This window comes from Dacryopinax primogenitus (assembly GCF_000292625.1).
Source record: "Dacryopinax primogenitus strain DJM-731 SS1 chromosome Unknown DACRYscaffold_3, whole genome shotgun sequence".
Classification (NCBI taxonomy): domain Eukaryota; kingdom Fungi; phylum Basidiomycota; class Dacrymycetes; order Dacrymycetales; family Dacrymycetaceae; genus Dacryopinax; species Dacryopinax primogenitus.
The window spans coordinates 145037-156807 of NW_024467200.1; the positions used below are offsets into that span (position 1 = coordinate 145037).

General features: G+C 49.8%; 4 protein-coding genes across 4 annotated transcripts; 1 reads left to right on the plus strand and 3 right to left on the minus strand.

Moving 5' to 3' along the window:
* Window positions 1-212: 212 nt before the first annotated feature.
* Window positions 213-2845, plus strand: DACRYDRAFT_113983 (methionyl-tRNA synthetase; the record flags this gene model as incomplete). The annotated part of the gene is made up of 11 exons (XM_040769735.1): window positions 213-343; window positions 399-472; window positions 521-563; window positions 617-624; window positions 674-827; window positions 879-920; window positions 966-1055; window positions 1105-1502; window positions 1555-1764; window positions 1820-1980; window positions 2027-2845. The coding sequence occupies exons 1-11, from the start codon at window positions 279-281 to the stop codon at window positions 2843-2845; spliced, it is 2064 nt and encodes a 687-aa protein (XP_040631484.1). The 5' UTR covers window positions 213-278.
* A 132-nt stretch (window positions 2846-2977) lies between these two features.
* Window positions 2978-5493, minus strand: DACRYDRAFT_62746 (uncharacterized protein). The gene is made up of 4 exons (XM_040775713.1): window positions 4963-5493; window positions 4796-4901; window positions 4420-4727; window positions 2978-4356 (listed from the first exon to the last, which is right to left on the minus strand). Exons 1-4 carry the CDS (start codon window positions 5315-5317, stop codon window positions 3272-3274), a joined length of 1854 nt encoding a protein of 617 aa, XP_040631485.1. The 5' UTR covers window positions 5318-5493; the 3' UTR covers window positions 2978-3271.
* Window positions 5494-5834: 341 nt separating this feature from the next.
* Window positions 5835-7536, minus strand: DACRYDRAFT_13825 (uncharacterized protein; the record flags this gene model as incomplete). The annotated part of the gene is made up of 7 exons (XM_040770999.1): window positions 5835-5859; window positions 6266-6411; window positions 6457-6564; window positions 6586-6686; window positions 6787-6870; window positions 7058-7094; window positions 7222-7536. The coding sequence occupies 7 exons, from the start codon at window positions 7534-7536 to the stop codon at window positions 5835-5837; spliced, it is 816 nt and encodes a 271-aa protein (XP_040631486.1).
* Window positions 7537-8916: 1380 nt separating this feature from the next.
* Window positions 8917-9604, minus strand: DACRYDRAFT_47323 (uncharacterized protein; the record flags this gene model as incomplete). The annotated part of the gene is made up of 3 exons (XM_040774750.1): window positions 8917-9041; window positions 9103-9350; window positions 9393-9604. The coding sequence occupies 3 exons, from the start codon at window positions 9602-9604 to the stop codon at window positions 8917-8919; spliced, it is 585 nt and encodes a 194-aa protein (XP_040631487.1).
* Window positions 9605-11771: the final 2167 nt, after the last annotated feature.

Genomic DNA, 11771 nt, shown 5'->3' on the forward strand with positions numbered 1-11771 from the left:
CTTTCATCGAACTACCTTTTGACAATGTAACAGAATATCGAGGTGAGTTCCTTCCACTTCTGAAGTCGTAGCGGTAAAAGTGCAAGATATGCTCATGGTTCGAGTCAGACTTTTAGAGGCTTCCGGAAGCATTCTCAGGCACCGCCACTGGCACTCCGCCATAAAGTTGCTTGGGTCGAGCGACCCTGCCAACGCCTGTTGTGTTGTAATTCGCTTGCTCTACTAGACATTTAGACCTGTCCAATAGTTTGTCCATATCACTCATTCATACAGAAATCATGGACAAGACAATCAGAGAAGAAGATGGGTTGTTGATGCGAAAATTCACTCCAGGAGAGGAAGTGTGAGTTGCTCGACCCTGAAACGCTGGACTGTGTGTATGCTGAAATGTGTGCAAGACTTCCTGTTGCTGGAGAGGATAACATCCTCATCACATCTGCTTTGCCGTATTGCAACAATGTTCCTCATTTAGGTCTGCTGCGTTCTTTCCAAGGTTGAACAACGCTGACAAATACCTAAGGCAACATCATCGGCAGCACACTGAGTGCGGATTGCTTCGCAAGGTTCGCTCTCATCACCGTTCGCAGTAGCGTTATATTGAAATCGACTGTCTCAGATATTGCCGTATGCTTCAAATTGCCATTGATGCGACAAATTGCTCACCCACTTGTAGGGTCTCAAAATCGCATAACGGCCTATGTGTGCGGCACCGACGAGTACGGTACCGCTACAGAAACGCAGGCTCTGAAAGAGGGAATTACACCACGGCAACTTTGCGACAAGTACTATTTGCTTCATAAGGAAACATACGACTGGTTTGAATTGAGGTGTGCATGCTCGTGTCATACAATTGGTACTAATGCTGATATTGCTCCTAGCTTCAACCACTTCGGCCGTACCTCTACACCACAACATACCGTGTAGTGCCATTTCCGATTTGATTGACCCACCTAATCGATTCCTAGGATCTCCCAAGATATCTACTTGAATCTGTACAAGAATGATCTCCTGGAGAAGGAGACCAACAAGCAATTGTATTGTTTGAATGACGAGAAGTGCGCACCACCCATGTTCCCGATTCTCTGTAATTGACAGACCGCCCAGATTCCTTGCTGATCGTTTTGTGGAGGGTACATGCCCGTATTGTGGGTACGAAGATGCACGTGGCGACCAGTGCGACAATTGCACGAGGCCGCTCGACCCAATCGAATTGATAAATCCACGATGCAAGATCGACAAGAGCCATACCGTCACCACCCGGACTTCCGACCATATGTACATTGAGCTGAATAAGCTGCAGCCGCAGTTGGAAGTTTGGATTAAGGAGTCATGGAAGAAGGGGAAATGGTCGTCGAATTCGGTCATCAATTCCGAAGGTCAATTCATCGATGCTCGTTTGAAGCAGGGTTTGCGCCCAAGTCCGGTGACTCGTGATCTCCAGTGGGGTGTTCCTGTACCGGAGGCTCCTGGCCATGATGATGGCATGAAGGGAAAAGTGCTTTGTATGCTCGCTCTGCTCATAAATGCTGTCTTCGTGGACTGACAGGGTCCTAGATGTGTGGTTCGATGCCCCTGTCGGATACCCGAGTATCACCTCAACCTGGATCAACGACAACTGGAAAAAATGGTGGTTCAAGCCAGATGATGTCAAGTTGTATCAGTTCATGGGCAAAGACAACGTGTATTTCCATATCGTCCTCTTCCCCAGCATGCTGATTGGCGATGGTCGTCCATGGACTAAACTGCACCACATTTCCACAACAGGTTTGCGCAGTCTTTTAAACCTGAAGAATGGCCTTTCGGCTCACTTGTCTTCCAGAATATCTCAACTATGAGGGTGGCAAGTTCTCCAAGTCGAGAGGTGTCGGTGTGTTTGGGCCAGATGCCAGGAAAACGGGCTTGCCCGCCTCAATCTTCCGCTATTACCTGCTGTCAGCCCGTCCCGAAACTGGCGATACCATGTTCTCTTGGGGTGATCTGGTGGGTCATTTGTCAATTGCACTGTTCTCGTAGCTCACGTTTCTAGATCGCTGCGAACAACAACACGCTTATCAAGAATTTTGGCAACTTCATCAACCGTGTGCTAAAGTTTGTAGCCGGAAAGAACTACGGTGGAGTCCTTCCCGATTCCAAGGATCAGCCTGGTCCCCTATCAGTGGAGACGGACGTCGATGCCGCATTCGTCAAGGACATCAACGCTCTGTTCACAGTTTACATCGAAACGATGGACTCTGTCAAGCTGCGGCAAGGTCTGGCACTCGCCATGCAAATCTCAAGCCGAGGCAACCAGTACCTCCAAGACTCAGGGCTTGACAACACACTATTCAACACTCAACCCGAGCGCTGCGCTCAGGTCATCCTCAGGGCTGTCAACCTCATCTACGCCATCTCCGCCATCATATTCCCCTTCATGCCCGCCATCTCCGCTACCATCCTGGAGCAAATGAACGCCCCCGCCCGAACAGTCGCGAAACAGCTCAGCATCGACATCCTCCCCGGGCACCAGATTGGCAAGCCTAGCCCGCTGTTCAAGCTGATCGACGAGAAGAAAGCCGACGAGTGGCGGAACATGTTCGGGGGAACGCGTACGCCTGCGCACGCCCCTCCCCCAGAGCCTGGCGTGTCGAAACGCAAAGCCGCGAGTGGGAAGAAAGCCGCCACGGTGAAGACCGACGGGCCCAAGTCGCCGGAACTGGTCGAGCTAGAGGGCAAGAGGGACAAGCAGGCCCAGCTCGTCAGGGAGATCAAGGCTGGCAAGGGCCCTGAAGGGGTAGACTTACAGGAGGCACTGGCACAGCTCTTGCGCTTGAAAGCGAGTATCACTGAGGTCGAAGTGGCGAATTAGGTAGATTCTGGGTTGAGGTGTATCAGTAATGGAAGAATGGACGAATTGTTGTCCTTCGATGTCCTAGGGCTGCGTGTCTTGACCGAAAGCTGGAAGATGGGGATGTTCACCGTGCGCACACTGACTGGGTATCCTATGTCCATTGTTCACCGCATACATGTATACATGCACACTCGCACACAGTCCAAACAAGAGGAGATACTTGTTGCAGAGAGGTATACGAAATAAGAGAAGAGAAGAGAAGAGAAGAGAAGAGGAGAGGAGAAGAGAAGAGGGGAGAAAAGGAGAAAAGAGGGGGGAAGACGCTCCAGTACTGTACCCCAGTCATCGATCAACTACGCATACGCACTTCTTCCTTCCTCATCACAAAGCAATTACATATACAACATTTCCCACACTTCCCTGCCGCGCTCCCGAGCTCAGCGTTCAACCATCACGTAACTGCACACCTCTCCTCGCCCCCCCCGAACCAGGACCACGGTTAGTCATAACCGGGAAAGGCGCGTCCGGCCCCTGAGGCAGCGGCGCGGGCGCAGGGGGAGGGGGAGGGATAGCCAGCACTGGTGGAGTCTGAGCCTGGGCATACTGCGGTTGGGGCACGACGATCCCCTTCCCCTTCCCCCCCCCCGCCCCCGCCCCCGCCCCCGCCCCCGCCTGAGTCGGACCAGCCGGCAGTGGCGGCGGCGGCGGCGGCGTATACGCATGATGGTCTTCAAAAGGGTTGTCCACCATCTGGGAGTGCGTTTGTGCAGATGTAGGAGCCAGATACTGACTCTGACTCTGGGTCTGGGGCGCAGAGTAGTACCCCTGATCTAGCGTTCCAGGTGCAGGACTTAACGGCTCCATCCCCACCAGGTCATCCTGCTGCCGGTTTTGGAAATACGTCTGACTCGGAGGTGCGTATTTCCCGCTTGCGGCTAGTGGTGTAGCTCTTCCTGGCTGTGACTGAGACTGCGAATATGGGTTCACAGACACAGACACGGGCGCTGCCGCGCCCGGGGGTAGGTCGGTATTCGAGCTCATAGGGCGGAAGAGCGAGTCCCCGGGGGAAGAGAGGTAAGGGTTATTGTACGGCTTGACAGTGACCGAGGCGTTAGACTTATCGTTCTTGGAAGGGTCGGTAAGTGTCATATCGCTCGCGTTAAACTCCGAGTTCCAGAGGTTCTCCTGACTTCCCCCACGCTCCTCCCCTGCCTTGTATGCGGAGAACGTCTGCTCCCGACCACGCCCAGCGAGCCGTTTCGCCCGGCGCATCTCGCGCATCACTTGCGGTTTCACTTGCTGCATCTTGTGCCATATGTACCAGGCTGCGAAGATGGTGATCAGGACGGAGATAGCGACGATAACGTCGGAGATTATCTTGCTTGATTCGGGCTGTTGGACGCCGGAGCCGGACTCTTCGAGCAGGTAGCCGAGGTAGACGGTGACGAATTGTTTCGGGAGGGAGAGGGCGGCTGCGAGGCAGAATATCCAGATGTTCATACCGCATGTAGCGAATATGGCGGTGGTGACTGGTTGTCAGATGGCAGATGGGGTTAGGCGCATATATCCAGTCTAGGGAAAGGGGGACATACAATGGCCTGGGATGGCGGATAACCGGGTGATGAAGGCGATCTTGAATCCTCCTTCTCTGACGACGCGCGCCATACAAGCATACCACGGAGTGCTCTTCTCGTGTTTCTCGCTCCTGGAGTGACAGAGGTACTTGAACGCGTAAAAGTTGCCGACTTCACCTAGGAACGTGCCTAGCGCGACGATGGCGAACCCGATCCAGAGACCCCAGACGACACCACATAGGATCGCGACGATCTCGTGCCCGAAGAGAGGGGGGAAGGAGATGACGAACAGGATTGCGACGGGGATGAGCCAACCTGCGGGGAGACTATGAAACGGAAATGATCACGGTTAGCGGTCAGCGGGCGCCGGTTTCCTTTGGGAAGAGGAACGCACTCTCGCATCCAGGTCGCGGCGGGTTTCATCCAATTCACGATTTGCGTATGGAATACCGTCATCAGGATCGTCGAAACGACCAACACGATGACAATAAGATACCAGGCTATGCGCACATGTACGTCAGCGGCGCCCGCTATGAAATTTAACACAAGAAGAGGACGCACGTATCCATTCCTTCCTGAGCCAGAACCTCCAGCTCATCATCTTCTTAAAATCGATCAGACTGGCAGAATCCTCGTCCAGGTCGTCGTCCTCTGGGCTCAAGTCCTCAGGGCGGCTGACGTCCATCGAGGACTCGGCACCGGGTCCGGCATAGGGGGTGTTGTATAGCCGAGGGTCGTATTGTGCGCCGTTGGCTGGAGAGCGGGAGGGGGAGAGACCTTGCCTCTGGCTTTGGCCTTGTTGAGATTGGGATTGTGAGGGCTCGTAGGGTTGCACGGGCTGGAAGGAGGAGGGAGAGGTGCGGTCATACGGTGTTGCGTATTCTGAACGGTATGACGGTGGGTAAGGGGAAGTCATCGTCAAGTAAACTGAAGTGAGGGAAGGAGGGAACGGTAGTCCGGGAGAGTGTTATTAATATATCAAGAGCTCCAGGCCAGTGCGATCGGTTGATATGAACGGAAACCCGTGCTGTGCGTGATGGCTGGTTCGGCGGTGATGGTGAGCGGCAGAGATGAGTGATGTGCGCAGTGGGTTGCTAGTATGAGATGGTGGTATGAGAGCAAGGTGGACGTTGGGAGGGCTGTGCACTGAGAGGGAGGAGGATGGGGAAGAGAGTGGGCGTTGCTGTGGGCAGCGGTGAGTGTATATATGGGTCGGGTGAGCGAAGTGTGAGGTGTTCGTGTGGCGATGCTCTGTATGACAACTCTTTTTCGGCTTGGCGTACACAGCACCCTCATGTCAGGCCGGATTCCATCCGTTTCACCAACTAGGGTCCGTCCCGGTCCTCCTCCCATTTATTGCCTGTTGTCCCTATGGATTTTTAAGGTTCTGTGCATGGATCCTGCCAAATTCCATGCACCCAACCTATTGACATTTACCCTGCCGCATCAGCTTGCATTCTGCCATATATTATCACTATTCATGATAATAATATATATGCTGCTTCATGCATTTGATAATAGACAATAGCCATATGCATATTAAACAATCAATAACATAAGTAATATCAGGATAATCCACCTCTTCCCTATGCAGTAAAGAGTTGCATTGAACTCCCACTCCCTCCTCCCCTCCTTCAGCTTCACCACTCTTACCCCACTCAATCTGCTCCCTCCAGCACATCCTCTCCTCTGACACCCACTTTCTCTGCAGCCCATTGCCAAAGGGGTGTTACATCTGTAGCTCTGCTCAGACAATTTGATCTATTTGGTTTTTACTCCAGATCATGGTTTAGAACACAAGTGAACACACTATTCAGATATCAGTTCTTGGAGGACACCACTTAACAGGGTGTTCAAGGCTCACTCATGGATGCAAACTTGGTCATTCCCAAACCTTGAGGCCATCCCTGTAATGCACTGGTCCAGATATGGCCAGTAGTCCTTTGGCATCTTCTCCCCCTCTGCCTCTTCACTCCCCCCTGGCTCTGTGCAAGTGTTGTGCTCCTTCCTCTGGGGCAATATGAGAACTGTATCAACAGCATTGATAGAGCTTACCATGAATGCAAACTGAGCCCAGTGATTGATGGTGAACTTGAATGGATATGTTGAGATTGCCAACTGCTCTTGCAGTATGTGTAATGGCTGGTCCAGTGTACTTCTCAACTGTATATAGGGTGAACATACATCAAACCATCTTAAAACACATTGCTTCTTCAGCATCCAGCTGTGGCATTCTCCCAAGAGGTGAGCTACCTCCTTCTTGAGTACCCAGTGCTTGACAGTTACTTGAAACACTTCAGGATCCAGTTGTAAACATACAGCATGTTGATCAATGTGGGTCTGCCTTCATGTTAGTTTGTGATCTGCCTCAAACATTTCACATACCATCATGCTCACTGTAGTTGTCATCATGTAGCTCAGACAGCCATGGCTGAGCAAGTAAGCATAAATCTCCTTTGTGATCTTGCCCTGTGTCAGACCAAGTCAAGTCAGCAATATGAACCTCTGAAGGAGATATTAGAGTGGGGTAAGGGTGGTGAAGCCACAAAGCAGTGGTGTTGTTGATAGAGTGGGGTAAGAGTCATGAAACCATGAAGCAGCAGTGTTGTTTGAGTGTGGTTCGAGCGGTGAAGCCACCCCCTCAACATGAACTTACCAAGGGCTCTGCAGGCAGCACCCATTGTTGATTCATGCTAGATGTGATCAAGGGAGTTGCATATTGCAATACAGTTCAAGAATGCAAGAATTGCATGAACTCTAACATCCCATTGGTTACAAGTCAGTCATAGCATGGCTGCTGTACTATTACCACTGGCATACCTCTTGTGCAAAGACCAACAGCTCGTCCATCTGTTCTTGGGTGAGCTTGCATTTGGTGGCAATGCTCAAAGCTACAGCATTGTAATCCTTCATGTTTGAGCCTCTTTTGACTCCTGCTTGGGTTTCATCCTGCTCTTCCAGACCACCATGATGAAGACTCATAGCATCGGCTATTGATGGGAGAGGTTCACTGCCTTTTACAGATGTCACAGGTGTAGTTGGGTCATCATCGTCTTCAAACAGTATTTCCCAAAATGGCCATTGTCTGGGCAGTACAGCCTGACCAGGTTCAGCCTGTGTCATGGGTCTTGCCATGCAGATATACAATGTGGAGTGGATAAAGGAAGCATATTAGGAATTTGGGGTAAGAGTGGTGAGGCTGAAGGAGGGGGTTAGATTTATGAATGGTAAGAGAGAAGAGGGAAGGCAATGCACATCCAGTCTTGCCTTTTATGATAAAAAGAACACCTAAAAGGGGGCATTGCCTGATGCAAATTTTTTCACTTGGTAATGAAAGTTTGGTCTTCTTTCCATCAGCTTCTCTCATCACGTGCTGATTAAATGGTGAGAGACAAAATGCACATACCATAATACACAGGAATAATAATACTTCATGTACAAGTCTTGTCAGAAGTGCCAAGATCAGGTGTTGTTCTCTTTCCAGTTTGTAACTGGAAGTCAATGTGCCACTTCTCATTGAAGATCCATGGCTTGATCTTGGCTCAGTTTGATTAAGCCACAGGTCAGACACCAGGGGATGATTGACTTTATCCACAAGGCATTGTGGAGGGAAAAAAAACATTGAGCAGAAACTTGTCATCTTCATGGTGAGCAATGCATGTACAGGTTCCCTTGGCCTCCAGTTGCTCTTGCCATCTGGGGACCTGAACATGTCTTGTACATAGCCTGGTCATGCAGTCATGCTGCACATTGACACAGCCAATGACAGACTTTTGATTGCATCAGTGGTTATTGCATCTCAAGCCTTCTCTAACATACCTGATCCTCCATGAGCTTGTATTGCTGCTCATGAATGAGCTGTGGACATGCAATCTGAGGATGTGGTGGTCCAATTGCAAAACACAGAAGTAAGACCCAGCTCAGAGGTGAGCAGGTCCATTGGGAGGCCAGTATGGTCACAATCTCCTCGATTCAACCCAAAGCCAACTGAACTTGTTGAGCTACAAGTCCTGTCCCAATCATGTATTTAGCATACCTTCAATTCTTTCTCAAACATGACAAAACTGCCAACTGCTGCCCTGTCTCCACTTCATGTCAGGATGCTCAAAACTTGTTGTGTGGTTTCTGAATACCACTTGTCATTGCTTAGGAGAGTTTGTCCCAATTTTGTTGTCTTGAATGGCATTGGCTGCAATCCCCGCATAAGCAGAGGCCAAACACCTTGGGACATTGTTAGCACTCAGCACACCAATCAAGAATGGTGCACTCACATCTCCCCTCTTTCAATGCTGGTAAACCGGTGAGTGCACAAAGCTGAGGATACTCAGCTAATGCAGTTAGTACATCCACACTGGCCCTGACATATTCCTTGTGCTCTTGATTGAACCACCAGCCACCAGCCACAATATGCTTAACATGAGCAAAATGGGCAAATGCTGTTGCTATATCCCTGCTCGGTGCTTGTTGATTGCTCAGAACTGAGCATTGTCGGAAAACACTGTTGTAGGACTCATATCATTCAGTAGAGAAGAGCAATGCTGGCCTGTTGCAATGTATATGCTGCACTATATGGTGCAATATGTGCAGCTTGCTCTTGGACATGATCTTGATTGGGTCTATGCACACAAAGGCATGAACCACTGTGGCAAGATGCTTATCCAGACTCTCCTATTAGTAATGCATCAGTTGAGCTATATGCACATTCCAGGATCAGATGCACCAGATACAAGTCTGGTTCCTGGATGTCTGTCCACCATAACTGAACTGCAGCCAAGCCCAACATGACCCATGCTTCCAGAACTTCTCCATCAACAAGATCTTCAATCAAGAAGGGCATTGTTTGAATAAGTAGGCAAAAATGTTTGCTGATCAGGGAGTATTTGTACTGCACGATGTATGCCGATGGTATTAATGGGATGTTCAAGCCATCCTTGCTTAGTGCATCCATCCTCATCTGAACAAGGGCCATTGGCATACATGCCTTTGGTCACTGGGCATGACCAGCTTTGGTATTTGGTTTCTTCTCTAGGATCTTGACTGTGTGGCCCCATAGATACTTGCAGATGCCAAGCAGAAAAGTGTGAAGAAGCTCCACCAGTGTAGATTCATGAGGATCTAAGCCTTGAGTGGGGTAAGAGTGGTGAAGCCAATAAGGCTGACTGTCACTCACTGTCCACCATGAATAGTGGGTTGATGAAGGCATGGCTGTCGAGTTCTGTCATGGCCTTGTGCAATTTGTCTTCAGGGCTCTTGTTGCTTTGCTTTGCCTCAGTCCCCTTGTCATGCAAACCTTGATCACATGCTCAGCATACCTGTCTTTAACTCCCATCTGTTGGCCAAGTAAATCTACCACCATTGTCTTGCAAACTTGACAGGCCAGTTCTACCATCTCATGTAAAGTCTTCAGAGTCATTGCTTTTGAGCAAGGATTGTCCTAACTGGGTGGACATTAGTGGTGTTATGGCTTAATGAATGTATAGTGTACCTCGAAGAGGGTTGGGTACATGTCAACACTCCATTTCTCAGCTCTAGTTCCGCCTGCATCACACATGTGGCAGTATTTATTGGCCAATCCTCCTTGGTGGCTTGCAAGTTTGTTTTGAAGAGGGTTGTCACCAGCAAGTATACCCACCCACACATTGACCAGAATGGAGGAGCTGGTAGTGATATTGTAGGCTTCGAAGCCAATCTGGTTGATATCCCTGCATATGCAAGTAAGCTTATACCACAGGATGTTAGAGTGGGGTAAGAGTGGTGCTTACTTGACCATCTGCATCAACCCCTCCATTAACTCCAACGGTGAGGCATGAGGGGAGGTACAGACAAAGTTCATGTTGTACTTGTGGTTGAGGTGGGTTCTCGGAAGGGAGAGGTTGGATATGACTGCATAGTAGTGGCAATTCCATTGTTCGCTCACATTGCCTGACATGTCATTGTACCATATCAGCAAAGGACAAGACATGCAACCATTGGCTCATGCATGCCAAGGGTTTGGCATCTTCTCCTCTAAGTCCTTGTACATCAATGCAAACCATAGGTGGTTTGCTCATAGGAAAGGTCTCAGTTCTAGTAGATTGTGCCTGAAGGAAGAGACAGGATGCAAAGTGCATGTCATGGCTATGTGCAAGGAGCCCTAAGACAGGTTGAACCAGGGTGTACTATCCAATTTGCATGACCTTGCCTCACAGATTGAAACCTCTCTCCCCATAGCCCAGAGTGATTCCCCCTCATTCCCTCTTGTGAACCAGCAGTTCAGAATGAACAAGGTTCCATCCTTGCACTCCAGAAGCTCATTGATGTACCAATCTTGCCTGTCCAACTGAATCATTGGTGTGAGCCACGCCAAGGGGACAGGTTGCTGACTTTACTGGATGCATGGCTCAGATTGAAGGAATGGTTTCCCAGATCTATACTCTGATGAACCAGAAGACCACCCCACAGAACCAACCAGCTGCTCAGCAGAGCTCCTATGGACAGCCCTCCCAAAATACCTACAGCAACAACACACCAGCTACTGGCCCAAATCAGGTTCCTGTCCCAGCGGAGAACTACCTGAATCAAAACAGATATGGCCCCCAGAATACAGAACACTCACTTTGCCACTTTGACGGTGTATCTACCAGTTGCATGGACAAGATTGTGACATGCCCAGGAGCCTGGAAATACTTGGAAGAAGGTCTCCTTGAGAAAGATGGTCCATATCATGTCCTTGCTGGCAGCCAATTTATCCCCTGTCATTGGCCTGGTCAGGATCTTAAGGAAAAAGTTGATGGCTACTACAAGGACCACCCGGAACACTGGCTGAAATCGCAGCCTACCCCTCTTGTTGCCTTTCACAACATGATCACTGGCTCGGACTCTGAATTTGAGGTTACAGTGGATCATTTGGTGCTGCACATCCTCACCAAAAAACAGGACAATATGGTTGAATGGAATGATGAGGAGATTAAGGTATTAATGGCCAAAGCAGACTGACTCAGGAAAAGGTGCATGGCATCCATGGGAAAATTGGCCAAGGTCTCCAAAGTCTACACACTGGCAGCCAGAAAGGAGAAATTGGAAGTGTGCATGCATCACAGCACTGCACACTTTGCCAGCATACAAGTGGACAAACTGGAGAAACTGGATGCTATACCAGACCTGCCAAAACCCTGTGCCAGACAGCCCAAAAATGTGGAAGATGAGATGGTTTTATGGGCACTCTGTTAGGGCAACACAGGCTGACTAAGTCTGCTCACCTAAGAGTGCCAAGAGTCTAAGCAGGCAACAAGGAAGTGGAGTAGACCTGATGACTAAGACCTATCTACAGTATAGGTACCTGTGGATGATCCTAAGAGACCAAGTCTGAAGAGACAGTCCCAGGCAGAGTA